The sequence below is a fragment of the Colossoma macropomum genome, unplaced genomic scaffold, assembly GCF_904425465.1.
Source record: "Colossoma macropomum unplaced genomic scaffold, Colossoma_macropomum, whole genome shotgun sequence".
Taxonomy (NCBI): Eukaryota; Metazoa; Chordata; class Actinopteri; order Characiformes; family Serrasalmidae; genus Colossoma; species Colossoma macropomum.
The window spans coordinates 196799-213565 of record NW_023496042.1 but is presented as its reverse complement, the minus strand read 5'-3'; the positions used below and the strand labels follow the sequence as shown (position 1 = coordinate 213565).

General features: G+C 38.3%; 2 protein-coding genes across 3 annotated transcripts in view; both read right to left on the bottom strand.

Annotated features, from left to right (window-relative positions):
• Positions 1-369: 369 nt before the first annotated feature.
• Positions 370-13690, bottom strand: LOC118804327 (macrophage mannose receptor 1-like). Of its 2 annotated transcripts, none has more exons than XM_036564814.1 (6): positions 13602-13690; positions 11140-11181; positions 3682-4053; positions 1101-1436; positions 532-910; positions 370-459 (listed from the first exon to the last, which is right to left on the bottom strand). In XM_036564814.1, exons 2-5 carry the CDS (start codon positions 11177-11179, stop codon positions 543-545), a joined length of 1116 nt encoding a protein of 371 aa, XP_036420707.1. In that variant the 5' UTR covers positions 11180-11181; positions 13602-13690; the 3' UTR covers positions 370-459; positions 532-542. The 2 variants fall into 2 exon arrangements, with proteins under 2 accessions (XP_036420707.1, XP_036420706.1); XM_036564813.1 differs by lacking the exon at positions 13602-13690 and adding an exon at positions 11325-11511.
• Positions 13691-16364: 2674 nt separating this feature from the next.
• The window catches only part of LOC118804326 (macrophage mannose receptor 1-like), a 9876-nt gene continuing 9473 nt past the window's right edge, over positions 16365-16767 (bottom strand). Inside the window, exon 5 of the mRNA XM_036564810.1 lies at positions 16365-16640. Within this exon, the coding sequence (XP_036420703.1) occupies positions 16630-16640 (11 nt within the window). The 3' untranslated portion in view covers positions 16365-16629. The remainder of the gene's footprint in view (positions 16641-16767) is intronic.

Sequence of the window (16767 nt, the reverse complement as noted above, 5' to 3'; positions counted from 1 at the left end):
GCTTTAGAGTCTGGGCCACAACACTCCCAGATTTGTTAGTGTCATTTAACAGAAGATGTTAAAATTGAAAATTAAAAAAGAAAAAACTCCACCACCAATATTACTATTAGTAACACCTCTACTATTACTACTGCTAACTACTACAGCTTACTTATCATAATAATAGTTAAATTACAGTTAAAAAAGCTCAGAAACAACTATTTAAAAAGAAGAAAAAGAATCAAGATATAATGACTATAGTTACATAAAATAAAGCATATGTGATGTCAGGTTACCACCTTCAATCTCGATTGCAATTTAAACAGGTTTAGTTTCAAAACTTAAGACACAAAGACAAAGTGTTAAGCTTCATTTTACTCTCCTTAATCTGTTCAGAAATGCAAATATCGATGTAACAGCAATGTGGCTTCACTGATGTTGGGTATGGATGATGGACCACAGCTTGATTTCATTCTTCATCTTTAATGCAAAATTTTAAATGCAGTCTATACAAAACCATTTAATGCCACAGACACTCAGACATACACTCACGCATTCAGTAACTAATCTTCATAGGTGGTGCAGATGAAGTTGAGTTTCTGGTCCTCAGGCAGGCTGACCCACTGCTGACCTCCTCTAGACTGCACTGCTCCGGTTCTCTCTACAAAGCTGCAGTCTTCTTCTCCGGACCCGTTACCTGGTGCCCAGTTCTGGTAGCAGATAGACTCTCCACTCACCCAGAACCAGAAGCTGAGGGTGCAGGTGTGACGCAGACCCAGCCACACATGTTCAGTGGAGGCTTTCTGTGCCACCTCCTTCACCCAGAGCTGGATCTCCTCAGAGTGAACTGAGACCAGATCCACATGATGATCTCTGCAGTATCTCAGAGCTTCTCTCCAGGTCAGATTCTGATTGATCAAGATCAGCTGATCTGGAGACAAAAGGAAAAAGGAAAGAGATTAGTCCATAAGTTAGACAACAATGCAGCCCTTTGATGGTTTACACAATTAGTTATAAGTTTCATGTACAGTCACACAACATATGTAAATTTAAAGAGGTAACTGCACCTAAAAAGAGTAAATAAAATGAGCAAATTATAAAAGAAGTAATATACAACTCACTCTCATAGCAGATGAATGAGAACTTTTCTTCACATTTTGCATCATTCCAGCGACCCTCATCAGTCATTACTATTTCACCACAGTTCTCTTTTCCACCAGAATTATCTGGCTGCTTTTGCATCCAGTATCGGAATGAGGAGTAACTCTCATCTGACCACTTCCAGGAGACTCTGGACAGGCCGATCCAAACAGTTTTTCTATTGGCTACCTTCTTTACTTCATCATTTTCTGTCTGGTTCCTCACGCTGGCCAGATCTGTGTCATTCTTTCTGCAGTAGCTCTGAGCATCATGCCAGCTCTTTGCATCATTAATAAACACATGTCTACTTTGTTTTCCTAAAAAATGTTAATAGAAAATGTGTCAATATATTTCAAATGGATTTTTCATCATACAAAGGCTTACAGCATAACAAAACACATTTCAGTAGCCTTTGGACTTGGAAACATGGAACAGAAAGTAAACCATTCAGAAAAAGAGTGGAAACAACGTAAACAACCCAACTTAGTATGGCCCCAGATGAGCCAGCACACATCCATGACTAACTTTACAGACAAGCCTTCAGAGTATATTAATAACATGGTCATTTACCTTTTTACATTTAGTAAATGTCTTGTGAAAAATTTCTGGCTAATTAATATTGCATATTATTTTTGATTGGATACCGTAAGCTTTCATATTTCAGACTTTAGACTAAAATCATTTTGCTTTGAATGACCCTATGGCCGAATTATGTTTATTTTATTAAAACAAATGACTGAACATTTCATCACTACCAAAACAATCACAGCACCACTGAAACTTTACAACCAAATGTAAAGTTGTAAAATGAGACAGTTAAAATTAATTTAGAGAAGAACTCAAAAGCACTAGCCAGTACATGACTAGCAAACACAGTTTTGAACAGTTGTACCAAAAAAAAACATAATATTTCATGGGGAGATTCTAATTCGGTTGAGTGGTTCATACAGTGTCCAATTTCTATAGCTTTCAGTGGGACATTTAAACATGGTGGAATATTTTCAAACGTTATTGAGTCAGAATTGTTTGAAAGTTATAAATCTGCATAATTTGATCTTTCAGATGACACAAATTTTTCATAGTGAGGAATTTGTGGTAATTTGTTGCCAGCATAGTGGCACAAGTAGAGCTTTCACAAGTTCCCAGAAAAGCTCAGGGAGTGTTCTCCAAAAAAGTTGTTGAAGAGACAAGGAAACACCAACAGAGTAACATCCACAATGCAAGACAAAGACTGAACAAACACAGGGGTATAAATACACAGAGGGGAAATGAGACACACCTGAGACTAATGAGGGGCGGAGCTACAGGCAGCTGGAACAGATAACAAGGGGCAGGACCAGGGAGGAGACACAGAACAACAAAAAGCATGTCAAAGAAAACAAAAAGACACGTGGCTACCATAGAGGGGGCGAAAGACACACTGAGAGGGACAAAGGGAGAATCCGTGATGTTGTTGTTGTTGTTGTTGTTGTTGTTGTTGTTGTTGTTTTGTTTTATTTTATAGTTTTTATTTATTTATTTATTTATTTTACTTACTCCAGCATTCAAAGTTTGAATGAAACCTATACGAACAGATGTTATAAGACATTCCATGTCTTACGATCTGTATTGAGTGTAATGCCTGGAATTTTCAAATAGAAGTCTTTGGGCATTTGCTGAATTCTGTCAGTACACATTTGAAGAATTCAGCAAATGCCCAAAGACTTCTACACATTTATACTGTTGTCAAAACACATTTATACTGTTGTCAAAAAAGAGGCTAAACAGTGATAATTTTTGTTACTTCACAGATTTTGCACAAACATTGGAATATTTTAACCATATCCTAACCTAACGTATCATCAGTGATTCATTCAGAGACTTTGTTGCATTGAAATCATGAAAGTCTGTCCTGTTTTGTGCTTTCTGTGCGCTGCTGTGTTTCCTATCTCTACATAAGAGATGCCCTGTTATTGTTGGACGCACTGTTATAGTTTCTCAGTGAGTGTTTGCACAGCGAACATCGCTATGGAAACACATATCAGAGTAACAATAAAAGACGAAGTGTCAAATATATTCATATTCATATATTTGCTCACTCACAAAAATGTGACGCAAATAAAATAAAAATCTATACATTGCTGATTTTTGCTGAATCGTGTTCTTTACACATCAAAAATATGATGCAGAGACATATGAACTCTTACCGACCAAACTCTGGATATAGTGTGGTCCTGTAAGTGTTATAGGTGTTGCCGATTCAATCTGTTCACCCTCTTACAATGAAAATCTATGTGCATGTTCTCAGTGATGTGAAATTAGAGCCAAAATGAGGAGTAAATAATAGACCATAAATGATAGATATGTGGATAAGGCATAGCGTGTACATGTAGTGCATGTAGTTAATTCCAAACTAATTTTCTATGCAGAGGGAAAACCAGTGAAAACTCTTGCTACTAGATACCTGTGAGGTGTGAGGTTAGTACTGCAAATACAGAAAATACTGCATACTTGCTATCAGCCAATGGATTTTCAGTATTGATGAAGAATATTTTTCAGGAATGTAAATTTCTGAATTCTTACCCTCAAAACACACAAAAGGAGATGAATAGCTGCATTCTTCATCTTTCCACTCTCCATCTTCATTCATAAGAACACAAACCTCCTTATCATTATTATTTGGTTCTCCAGTTGCCCAGTTACTATATATCAGTCTGGCTTTATAAACTGTTCCATCCTGCAGTAACCACTGCCAGTCCACTCTTTCTAGTCCAATCCAGACCCTAAGAGATTTATCTTTTATAATTTCAGTCAGCTTGTTCATCTCTTCCATGTTGTTGATGGTGGCCAGATCAGTGTAGATCTGTCTGCAGTAGCTCCGAGCTTCTATCCAGGTTTTACTCTCATTCACAAAGTGATACCGATGAGGAACGTATGCAGACAGACCACAGACAACTGTGAAGAACATGGGAAAGAGTGCGATTTTTAAATAGCATTTCTTTGGGAGAATAGAAATGGTGATGTCTCAAAAATTAGGGCTTAATTTGTGCCTGAATAAGCTTGAGTCAGATCTAGGTGAACTGTTTTTCCAACAAGATTTTTCTTATAGTAACAGGAGGTGTATCATTATCTACATAATACTTACACTACATCTGCATCAGAAATGCCAACTTTCTTAACATTTAAATAGTTGTAGTAGTTTGCTTATGATGTAACATGGTAACAAAAGTCTTGGCTTTAAACCATTCTGTAATGTAATGGTATTAGCACAGCAGATGACCATTTATTTTTGAAAGATGTATCTTTATGCAGGTGCTGTGAAATTACAGATTGTTATTAATCAATCTGATTTCAGGTTAGATCAGGTTGCCATGTTACAACACAAATATTCTCTACTGTAACTAATAGACAGTTCATGTGCAGTTGTTATACGGTACGGGGAAATTACAGATTCTTTTTTACAGACATTGCTTTTGGTGTTGTATATAATACAACACATATTTTAATTATGTATCTGAGAGTTACTTATAAAGATATGTGCTGTTGCTGTGCAATATACTACAGATTGGTTTAATGCCAGAACTTTGATTGTCATGCCACAACACCAGCGTACTAATAAAGCTAGCTAAACGTTAGGAAGTTGTCATTTCCTGTGCAGATGAAGTGTAAAAACTCTCATAATATAGGCGATTACACACCTCCTGTTATAGTCTGAAACAGGACAACAATCTCTTGTTGGGAAAGCAGTTTACCCTGTCATATGTGTGTACTTATGCTGTTAAGAAAATGTGCTGTTACAACTATCAAGATATACTTATGTAATTACATTAGTAGAAACTGAAGATGAATTGTGTCTATCTACATAAACTGTACTACTGTAACACATCTGTAACAGTGAATACATCAGTAGTAGTTATATTGTAATTGCGTGTATTGTTAATGTGTAACTACACAGTTATTAGAGACACAAAATAAAGTAGGACCAATGCTTATGTAGGTGTAACGTATGCATTTGCCAACTTTGATGTCAACGTTTTTTTTTTTTTTTTTTGTTTTTTTTCTCAGACATTAGTTTGTGTCATCACACTTTCCGAGGTGAAATGAAAGCCTTGTGGCCCAGTGTACATGGACTTAATGGTTTTACTACGACATAGCTGGCCAAGTCAGGCTGGTTAAACAAAAGTGAGCATTTCCTGTGGCCTTGAGGTAAAATGAGTTTCATCTTACCATTAATCATATTATCAGTATTGCTATGTAAAAATGAAAATCATCATCCTTAATTTCTATAAAAGAAAAAGGTCTTTGAAAGAAAGCGAGCACACAAGCAAGAAAGAAAGAAAGTGAAGTCATTTATTTATTTATTTATTTTGTGCCAATAAAGAGAGTCAAGATGCAGATGCAGTGATGTAGTTCAATGTGACATTAACCATGGCCTAGCCTGTGTTCAAACACACCACACCCTGGTCTGAAAACCCCTGGACTGCAGACCCCGGTCTTATGGTGTTACCACTTATAAAAGCAGAAACACTCAAATGTAATTGAGAGGTCAAGAGTATCAAAGGCCCCCAAAACAGCAACAACAACTCTTGGAAAATATAGCTATCCAAGTATCTACACCTGGGGCTGCGAAGCCACACAGAACTCTCACCATCAAGAACTGAACTAGAACTGATCTCCTATGCCTTTTTAAGTAGGTGGCCCCTCCCACATAGGATCTAGGCCAACCCATGTCTATACTCTAGGTGACAAGAACATAGAATAAAACACATAATCTCAATGATATAACATCTCAGTCAAGTTTATTAGTCTTGCAAACATGTGTATACACAGTTGTCTTGGTACCATTTGTTTATTACATAATTAGCATGCTCTTATTTTTACACATGAATCTCACTTCACAGGTTCCTCCTTCCTCTGGATCACAATGGACTCCTCTGGACCCAGAACAGAACAGCCTCACCTAGGCTCCTATTCCTATAGCGGCCTCTCATCAGGTTTAGTCTTTACAATGTCAATTCTTCTAATGCATGTTACTATTGTTGTACTTAATAGTCTCTTTAAGGTGGGGTGCATTAAAACAGTCCAGTAATTTTCAGGGCTATCTAATATTAGCATGCCCTGCAAATTCCAGTCTCCTTACTTTCTTCATTGTTGCAGAAAAAGATTTATGACCATTTGGTGCTGAAACCCGGGATCTGGCTAATCTCTCCAGGATCCAGTGAATCACCCCGCATTCAGGGAATCCTCTCTTTTAGCCATTGAAAGCATAAATATAGGAAGAAGTTTGATACAAGCTCAGGGTCCAGTTTTCAGACACAGCTGAAGCTTCATGTCGAAAGCCCAAATTAGTGATTACCTCTGCCCTGTACTGAGGGGTCTGTGCAACCTGAGGTGCCTTTAATAGATTTTATGGTTGTGCTGTCTGTCACAATCTCACTATGACTATGTTGTCTGAGTCTCAAGAGAAGATCATTTTAGTGTTTGTTAAATTTTGTTGTCCCAAGCTGTTAATATCAGTAGTAACACCAATATGAACAAATAAGCTGAACTCTTGAGATTAGACATGACTTAAGTGGGTTCAGGCTAGTGACAGGTAACTGCTTGTGAATCACCCTCGTAGTGGGAGTTCAAGATGAGCTCACACATTACACATCACAGTGGCAAAGTTTATGTTAATGAGTGAGAACCTTAGTTTGGTGTGGTCAACATTAGGTCACTGCTTAGATCTGACAGTAGTACTAGTTAGTCTGGTTCAGATCTGTAAAACAGATGAGGAACCACCACTCTTGGTGGTCTGAGACCAGTAATGGATTTGAGGAGCAGGGGGATAACAGTATTTCATTTAGCTGAGATGACTAAAATGGATGAGTTGGGGAAGTTGATTTTCAACTCAAGAGTTCTGATAATCTCCATGAAGAAAGAATCTAGATTTGTAAACACAGGCGTTTACCATAGGGCTGAATGAAATAAAAATACAATAAATGGAATAAGAGTAAGAAAGAATAATAAAGAGCCGATGTGAAATTAGCTAAAGAGATGTGTGATTATCTGTACATATCAAGGTATGTGTTTCTATACGCATGCAGTAGTTTTAGTAGACGTATAATGCAATAACTGTTACATACCGGATATTACAGAGTGAGGAAGATTTAAAAAATCAACACTTGTACAGTTTTGCAAATAAGCATTATGGGGTTGTTTGTTGGTTTCAGATTAAAATAAAGAGCAAGGTGTCCACTGTCCTTTTGTGCTGATTTTGATGGCTCTGAATCCTTTACCAGAGGCGAGTGGCTGGAAGAATTGATGTCCAGGTTGAGAGGGGTCAGCTGTATTTTTTCCTAGTCGATTAATCACCCTGCTGTTGTAGATGTCCTGAAGTGTTGGCAGCCTACATCTAATGATTTTCTCTACTGTCCTGATTATTTGCCAGAGTTTGGCTCATTCTTGTGAGGAAGAGGAGCCAAACCAGATAGTTATTGATGATGTGAGGATGGACTCAATGACCATAGTGTAGAACCGGATCATCAGGCTCTGCGGTAGGTTGAATTTCTTCAGCTGTCTCATGAAAAACATTCTCTGCTGGGCTTTCTTGGCTATGGAGACCATGTTGCTCTCCCTCTTCAGGCTCCTGGATATGGTTGTTCCCAGGAACTTGAGTGACTCCACAAAGGAAAGCACAGAGCTTTTGATGTTGAATGAGGGTTAAGGATTGGGGGTTGTGCCTGAAGTCTACCACCACCTCTACAGTCTTTTGTGTGTTCAGCAGCAGGTGGTTGCTTCTGTACCAGGAGACCAGCTGCGTGCCTTCGTTTCTGTAGGCAGACTCATCACCATTTGCCATGACCATCACCACAGTTGCGTCATCTACAACCTTCACAGCTGGCTCCTTGGAGACACAGTCATTAGTGTAGAGACTGAAAAGAAGGAGCGGAAACACCTTGTGGAACTCCACTATTGAGGGTCTTATGTGTGTTTCCCTAGCTGGACCTGCCATCTCCTGTTGGTCAGGAAATCCATGATCCACTGGCAGATGGGATCTGGCACAGACAGCTGGGACAGTCTGACCTGCAGCAGCTCTGGTACTATGGTGTTGAAAGCCAAGCTGAAGTCTGAAAACAAAGCTCTGGTGTAGGATCCAGAACTATCAAGATGCTTCAGCATAGTGCTGGATCATGCTGACAGCATCATCAACAGATCTGGTAGCTCTGTATGCAAACTGCAGAAGATCCAGCAGAGGGTTTGTAATGAAATTCAGGTGGGCTAGGACCAGGCATTCAAAGCCCCTTATGACTACAGAGGTCAGAGCTACTGACCAGTACTGGAGTCTAGTAATGTTCATTTTTGGGGTGACTGGAATGATGGTTGAGATTTTGGAGCATTTGGAGCAAAGAAAGCAACGTTCCAGTGATTTGTTGAAAATGTTTGTGAAAATCAGTGCTAGTTAATCAGAGCAATGCTTGGTGAATGAAGAGACTGAGGCCCAATTGCATTTCTTCATTTTACCCCTACACCTTGTTTTTGGGCATCACCCTAACTTCTTGGAACTGAGTTATAAGGGATAGTGGTTGATCTTGCCCTACGAAATAGGACCCTCAAAAAAAAATAAAAAAAAATTGACTTCATTAACAGCTACTCGCGGTGCTCTGTAGGCGATCTGGCCCATCTTCAGTGATAGCAGAGAAGGGTAAAGTTCAGCAACCTCACTGCTGGGCTTTAGTTACATTTAGGGCATCATATGCCTTCAAAGAGGGAGTATAAGACAATTATTTATTATCGCCCACCCCTAATTCTTTGCTGATATGAAGCTGAAATCAGCTATTCGCCAGCTTCTTGTACGAAGTTTCCCATTCCACCTTAAATGGAGCAGCAGTTACATTCTGGCACTTCAGGCGTCAGAACAGTTGGACTATTTAAGGTAGAACGGGAAAGTCAGCTAGCTAGCTACTGAGACATTAGCATAGCATTAGCAATTTTTTATGCTTGTTATGAAGAAGACAACCAAAATACATTGAAACAACAATAAACTACGATAATACAATAGTTATCATAATCCTTAACGGAGAAAAAACTCACATTTACGGGATTCTTTGGTCAGTCGCGCAGCCCTACCCTCTATGTTAAAAAATTGGGACACCCTACTCCTAGACGTGAATATGCAAAACAGAGGCCTAAGGGCTAAGTGGTAGGGGCAAGACGTGAAATGGGATTTGGCATGAGTCTGGCCAAGGAGCTTTTCTCACCTTTTGTCTGCTGAAAAGCTTTGTAATGTATTGTAAGTTAATGGTGCAATGAACAGGGGGCAGGGCTGAGAAAGCCCGGGTGAGGGAGGGGGCGAAGGAGAGAAAGAGTGCTTTGCCATCAAATCTGCAGTCTCATTCAGGGCAATTGTCATTCAGGAGAAAGGGGATTTTTCTCATCTTGTAGTTGGTGGTATCTTGGAGGCCTTTTCCAGACTGAAGCTGATAGCAGCATTGTGGCTTCTCAGCTTGAGTATTTTTTTTCTTGTCCGCCTTTATCCATCCACCTTGTATTCGGCTTCTTTGTTGAGAATGAGGATGCAAATGACATCTGCTCTTTGGTCAGATTACTAATACCTAACCATAACTGTGGTTTATTATAAGCATTATAAATGTGATTTTTGGTGATCATGGTTAATATCACATTGCTTTGGGTATTTGCAAAGTGTTGCTTGAAATCCAGATTTGTTTTGCCACTCCACAGGGCCTCAGTGACTGTAACGTGCCAGATAGGCAGTGATAGATCAAGATTGTCTCCTAGAACTTTCCAGTTAAAGCTGCTGAGCACTGCGTGATTTCTTTTCATTTTGCACAGAAAAAGGACAATGTAAGAAAAATTGTATGGGAAAATAAGGTGCAAAAACAATTAGCTTGAGGTTTTCAAGGAGTTCAAAGTTAATTAATAAAAAAATAGGGAAAGTGAGGACGATATGAATCAATAAAAAGACTGAAAGCAAGAGCAGAGTGCAGTGGAAGCACTTTAAATGAGCATAGCCAATCAGCTTCAAGGGCATTATGAAATCTTCAGTGTCAGTTGGAATTATAACTCAAGATTCCACCATAAAAATATAAAATTAATGAAAATGGTAAATGGGCACTACACCTCTCACTGAGACTATCCACAAAATGGTATTGGAACTGAGCCTGGACATTAAGTGGTTTATGTGGTATTCATTACAGATTACAGCATAAGAGATAAAATAAAGAAAAACAAGAAAATTGTTATTAAATGTTGAATAAAACACATTGAATGAAGTAAATTTTCACCAAAACTACACTATTAAAGACTAAATTGTTTTGTAAAAAAGTCAGTGTTATAGATTCATAAACATAAATTGCAGCGACCTTCTATTCCAATTAGATTTGGTCACCATGATCTTTATTTAGTTCATCCACAGAACTTTTCTATGTTTTAATTATATTTATTGGTCTCACATTGATTTCCCCAAACTATTAATCTTTTAGCTGATAGGACTCTCTTCCTCCTCAACTTTCAGCTCTTTGTGTGTTTTGCATGCTGCTTAGTAAACGATCACTATGAATATACAAATAACACATTCAAGTCTTCTAAACCAGCAGTTCTTAACCTTTTTCGCAGTGCGACCCTTTTTTTGGGGTGGTTGGACATATTTCATGTCCCCCTCCTTTTTGACCAAACCACAAGTCTTTAGCCTGGTGCTGAAAAATGCTTCAAGTTCAGCAGTCAGTCAAGACCCTCCCTCAGTAAAGAGCTCATAATCTGCATTAATCTACATTATCTACATTAATCAACATTTTCTATGGCCTGCTTGTGTTTGATAAGATATATATCTTGTAGCACCACTCTGCCGACCCACCTAAGACCATGTCTCAACCCTCAAAGAGGTGCTGGCTCCCAGGTTAAGGACAACTGTTCAAATGTTCAAATGTAAATGTTTTGAAGATATTCACACTGCCTGAAGAAGACCATCTTCCAGACACATACTTAACTTATTCATGGTTTAATATTAGAGTAAATGACAAAAAAGACAAAGTGCACACTGACCTGAGAGAAGGAAGAAGACTGAAATCCATTTCTGATCCATTTCTGAAAGAGAAATGTATTACATACTTTAGATGTTTAGATCAAACTTATGATTTTTATCTAATTTCACAACATTGCTGCACTGTAACAATCACGCCATGTAATGATTATCATGGAAAACCATGACTTAGAAGAGCTCTACTCACACTATAAATATGAATGCTAAAGAATCCTACAGGAAATTTTCTTCTTTCTCCAATATTCCTGTTCTTTTACCCTTGTGATGTGTTTCTGCTCCTTTTCCACTCAAACAATGTTCATATACAGTATCTCTTTATATCTCCACGCTCCAGCTCTTTTACAAGTATTCCTAGAGAGATACCATGACAGTCTTTTATCAGTTTCATCAGCCCGTGGGCAGTGGCAGTAAATGTTTTGACCAGTGAAGAGGATATGCAAATCTCTTCGCATGAACATGTGACTCAGGATGATTTTCTTAACAAATAATCAGCACCTCTTTATGGAGATGGATGTAAGTTTCTTGTGTAGACTGTCTTGAAGGTTATGAAAACCAAATGACTAGCTTTTTAGTGCTTTTCTTGTGCAAATGTGGAATTAAAAGGGGAACTAAAACAAAAGCAGTCCCCAATTTCAACTTCAAGACGGCTTCATAAACCTCTCCTTTCTAGCAAGCAAAGCGTTTTCCCCGTGCATGCACACACCATGAATTACAAACTCAATCCAGACACAGGTAAGCTTTATAAGAAAACAGCGTCCTGCCATTAGAGCTACCAAATGCCCCTGGGTCCTACTGTTGCTCTGTTAACTACTGTTGCTGGGTCTTAGTGCCCTGTGGTTCACCTACCATTCTCCAGTCCTTTTATCTCCTACCCATTACAATTGCAATACTACAACTTAGGTAAATGCACATGTGAATCAACCTGTAATTAAACAAGTGCATTTTGTACTTGCCTACTTTTTTAAGAGTACCACGCAAGCCTATTATTACCACAAGCTAAATGTTAGAAAAATTGACATTTCCTGTGCAGCTAAAAAGTACAAAGTAAATAATTACACCGCCTACAATACAACAGAAAAGTCATGTAAAAACAGGAAAAACAGCAGTACATACAATTACCCTCAGTGTTATACATGTGTAATTACATGTATCAAGATAGTCTTCTGTAATTACATGAGTAAAAACAGAAGTCAACGCATGTATTTACAATAGCTGTACTACTCTAATCTGTTACACAAATGTTGCATGTACTGTTGAGAAGTTTTTACATGATTACTAGGGACAGTTAATATACAGTGGTGCCAAAACACATAAGGGAAACACTGCTAACTAAGCACTGCTCAAAATGCTCTGAAAACACATAATATCAAAACATACACACATCTCTTATGTGTGTTTTACATAAACACATAAACAAATGTTGAGGACATAAACACACTAGCAGAAAAAGACAGCTATGAGGATTTTTTTTTTTTGGATCTGTGAAGAGGATATGCAAAGCTCTTAGTGTGATCATGGCATGCAAAAAGACCCAGTTTCATTTTTAAAGCAAATAATAAGCACCTTATCATCAGAGATGCATGTCAGTTTCATTTCTAGATTAGTGATGTTCATAAAAATAAGATAACTAGCTTTTTAATATGTTTCTATTATAAGTGTCTTGGAGTTTGGACCATACCTAAGACCACCTTTTCAGCCTTATTGAGAATGAATATTGTCTGCAAATGGTCAGTGTTTGTACCAGTGCATAACAGTCTAAGGCACAACAAGGCTTTTACTGATAGAGCTACTCCTTGCAAGAAGTATGTCAGCCTGGGGAGGGGTTGACTGGGAAACAATGCAAGTGAACCACATTGCTGTATTTACACATAAGTGATGTATCAATCAAAGGTCTATTCAAAAGCTTACTTATTTAGTTTGTATTGCTCTCTCACCATCTTTCTGTGTGTGTAGCTGAGAGGCCAGCTTCTTTCACTCTCACACCAGAAAAAGCCAGTTTTTATGCTGGTGGTGCTCCTCCCTAAACAAGCTGCCGCTGTCTGCAATCAAGGGAAAAGCGAGCAGGAAAGATGGTGACTCCGCCTCTACACCACCATAGTCCCACACCCTTAGTGACCAGCCACCTGGGGCATGACTCGGTGCCTGGCCCAACTCAGAGGAGTCAGGGTAAATGAGGTGACGTCACTGTGAGGAGTGTAGTGGAAGCAGACGCTGCTTCCCTCAGCCAACACCAGACAGAACTTATTCATGGTTTAATATTAGAGTAAATGACAAAAAAAAGACAAACTGCTCACTGACCTGAGAGAAGGAAGAAGACTGAAATCCATTTCTGAAAGAGAAATGTATTTCATCACTTAGATGCTTAGATCAAACTTAATCTAATTTCACAACATTGGTGCACGGTAACAATTACGCCATGTAAGGATTATCATGGAAAACCATGACTTAGAAGAGCTCTACTCACACTATAAATATGAATGCTAAAGAATCCTACAGGAAATTTTCTTCTTTCTCCAATATTCCTGTTCTTTTACCCTCGTGATGTGTTTCTGCTTATTTTCCACTGAAATTATGTTCATATACAGTATCTCTTTATATCTCCACGCTCCAGCTCTTTTACAAGTATTCCTAGAGAGATACCATGACAGTCTTTTATCAGTTTCATCAGCCCGTGGGCAGTGGCAGTAAATGTTTTGACCAGTGAAGAGGATATGCAAATCTCTTTGCAAGAACATGTGACTCAGGATGATTTTCTTAACAAATAATCAGCACCTCTTTATGGAGATGGATGTAAGTTTCTTGTGTAGACTGTCTTGAAGGTTATGAACACCAAATGACTAGCTTTTCTTGTGCAAATGTGGAATTAAAAGGGGAACTAAAACAAAAGCAGTCCCCAATTTCAACTTCAAGACGGCTTCATAAACCTCTCCTTTCTAGCAAGCAAAGCGTTTTCCCCGTGCATGCACACACCATGAATTACAAACTCAATCCAGACACAGGTAAGCTTTATAAGAAAACAGGGTCCTGCCATTAGAGCTACCAAATGCCCCTGGGTCCTACTGTTGCTCTGTTAACTACTGCTGCTGGGTCCTAGTGCTCTATGGTTCACCCACCATTCTCCAGTCCTTTTATCTCCTACCCATTACAGTTGCAGTACTACAGCTTGCAACGTGCAAAATTCACATGTGAATAAATGTGTAATTAAACAAGTGTATTTTGATAATTAACAACATATTTTCTCTTATGTAATTACACAATTGATGCATGTATTTACATTAGCTGTACTACTGTAATTTTTAAAGCAAATAATAAGCACATTATTATCAGAGATGCATGTCAGTTTCATTTCTAGATTAGTGATGTTCATAAAAATAAGATAACTAGCTTTTTAATATGTTTCTATTATAAGTGTCTTGGAGTTTAGACCATACCTAAGACCACCTTTTCAGCCTTATTGAGAATGAATATTGTCTGCAAATGGTCAGTGTTTGTACCAGTGCATATCAGTCTAAGGCACAACAAGGCTTTTACTGATGGAGCTACTCCTTGCAAGAAGTATGTCAGCCTGGGGAGGGGTTGACTGGGAAACAATGCAAGTGAACCACATTGCTGTATTTACACATAAGTGATGTGTCAATCAAAGGTCTATTCAAAAGCTTACTTATTTAGTTTGTATTGCTCTCTCACCATCTTTCTGTGTGTGTAGCTGAGAGGCCAGCTTCTTTCACTCTCACACCAGAAAAAGCCAGTTTTATGCTGGTGGTGCTCCTCCCCAAACAAGCTGCCGCTGTCTGCAATCGAGGGAAAAGCAAGCAGGAAAGATGTCGACTCCGCCTCTACACCACCATAGTCCCACACCCTTAGTGACCAGCCACCTGGGTCAAAACTAAGGCATGACTCGGTGCCTGGCCCAACACCTCTGTCTGCAATCGAGGGAAAAGCAAGCAGGAAAGATGGTGACTCCACCTCTACACCACCATAGTCCCATCCACCTGGGGCATGACTCGGTGCCTGGCCCAACTCAGAGGAGTCGGGGTAAATGAAGTGACGTCACTGTGAGAAGTGTAGTGGAAGCAGATGCCGCTTCCCTCAGCCAAACAGGTTTCAGCATCATCTTGCTGATACTCTTCCAAACACCAGACAGCACTGTCGATGGAGGAAGCAATTTCCTGGAATCCCCCCAGGTACCACATAGCTCAGGAAACTTGTCTCTATTTGATTGTTTGAACATTTCCTCTGATCTGAATCACTAAGACACCTAATTGACTTGCCAAACGGAATGAATGGCAACATGAAATATGTGGACAATTTGAGTTTAAACATCTTTAGCCAAGGTATATGTAAACTTTTGGTCTGTTTAAAAAAATCTGAGTAAATGTATTTATCTGTCTATGAATTTCATTAAAAATATTTCAGACTAAGGAAAATGCTATTGTGTAGTCTAGCATGAGTATCGCTGTGTAAAGGTTTTCAACACAAGGTCAAACTGTCAGAGCTTGGTTTCCACTTAAATAAGCTCAAATATCAAAAGGATAACATTCAGATTTTAAGTGTGGACAGCTTTATTATGAAGATCCTATGATGATAAATGCAGTACTTACAACTTTTTAGCTTGTGAAGTGGCAAAAATGTAAGTGAAGGCAACTAAAAGCAATTAGAGGCATGCAGTGCCAAGACATTCACCAATTTTATTGCTTAACCAAGAATTACAATATAAAACACAGGCAAGCATGAAACCACATAGAAGAGTAATTAAACCTAATGAAGTTTACAAGACAGATATATGTCTCTGTTGTGGTCCACATTAATCATACAAGACACAAAACAAGGTCCCAGTGGTACATGAATTAAAAAAAGAAGAATTTTAACTTCAACAGTTTACAGAATCACATCAATACTACTTTTTTGTTGAATATGTGCTTAAATAAAGACATTTTCACCATATTTAACATTTCATTTAGAAAATTTAGAAACATATATTGTATGCCAACCACACAGTTTAATTCACTGTCTAATGTATATTCTCTACCTCAGTGTTTTCTTTTCTACAATGAATTTGAGTGCAGGTTTTTTGCAGGAAAAAAGACATTTGAATATGATCTTCAACAGACTTTAGTTGCCACTAGGTTTTCTTCATCAGCTTGTTGTATCTGGAAGGTTTAAGTTGAAAATTAGCATGGAAATAATTGGCATAAAAAAATCCACCACCAATTTTACTATTATTAAAAGTAATTTCACTAATAATGTTCATCATCATCATGCAAAAAGGATACAGTGATTTAAAGGAAATAAAAAAAATGATGTCTGGTTAACATCTTAAATTTCTATAGCATTATATTCCATGTAGCTTTAGAAGACAAAACGTAAGAAAGAAACAATAAGTGTATAAGCATGTTTTCACACTCCTTTATCTGTACAGAAATCCAAATATAAAGATGATTTAAATGTTGATCCACTGAGGTTGGGTATGGATGATGGACCACAGCTTGTTTTCAGTCTTCACCTTCAAAAATACAAATAAAAAATTGCATGATTTTAAATTCTATGAAAGGAATCTGATGCCACAGACAATCAGACATACACTCACATAGTAACTAACCTTCATAGGTGGTGCAGATGAAGTTGAGTTT

Coding starts and splice junctions, on each gene's coding strand:
- LOC118804327 (XM_036564814.1), bottom strand. CDS start 11,179: ATGGATCAGAAATGGATTTCAGTCTTCTTCCTTCTCTCAG. Junction 1,437..3,681: donor TCCTTTTGTGTGTTTTGAGG/GTAAGAATTCAG, acceptor AACATTTTTTAG/GAAAACAAAGTAGACATGTG. Junction 911..1,100: donor CTCATTCATCTGCTATGAGA/GTGAGTTGTATA, acceptor TTTTGTCTCCAG/ATCAGCTGATCTTGATCAAT.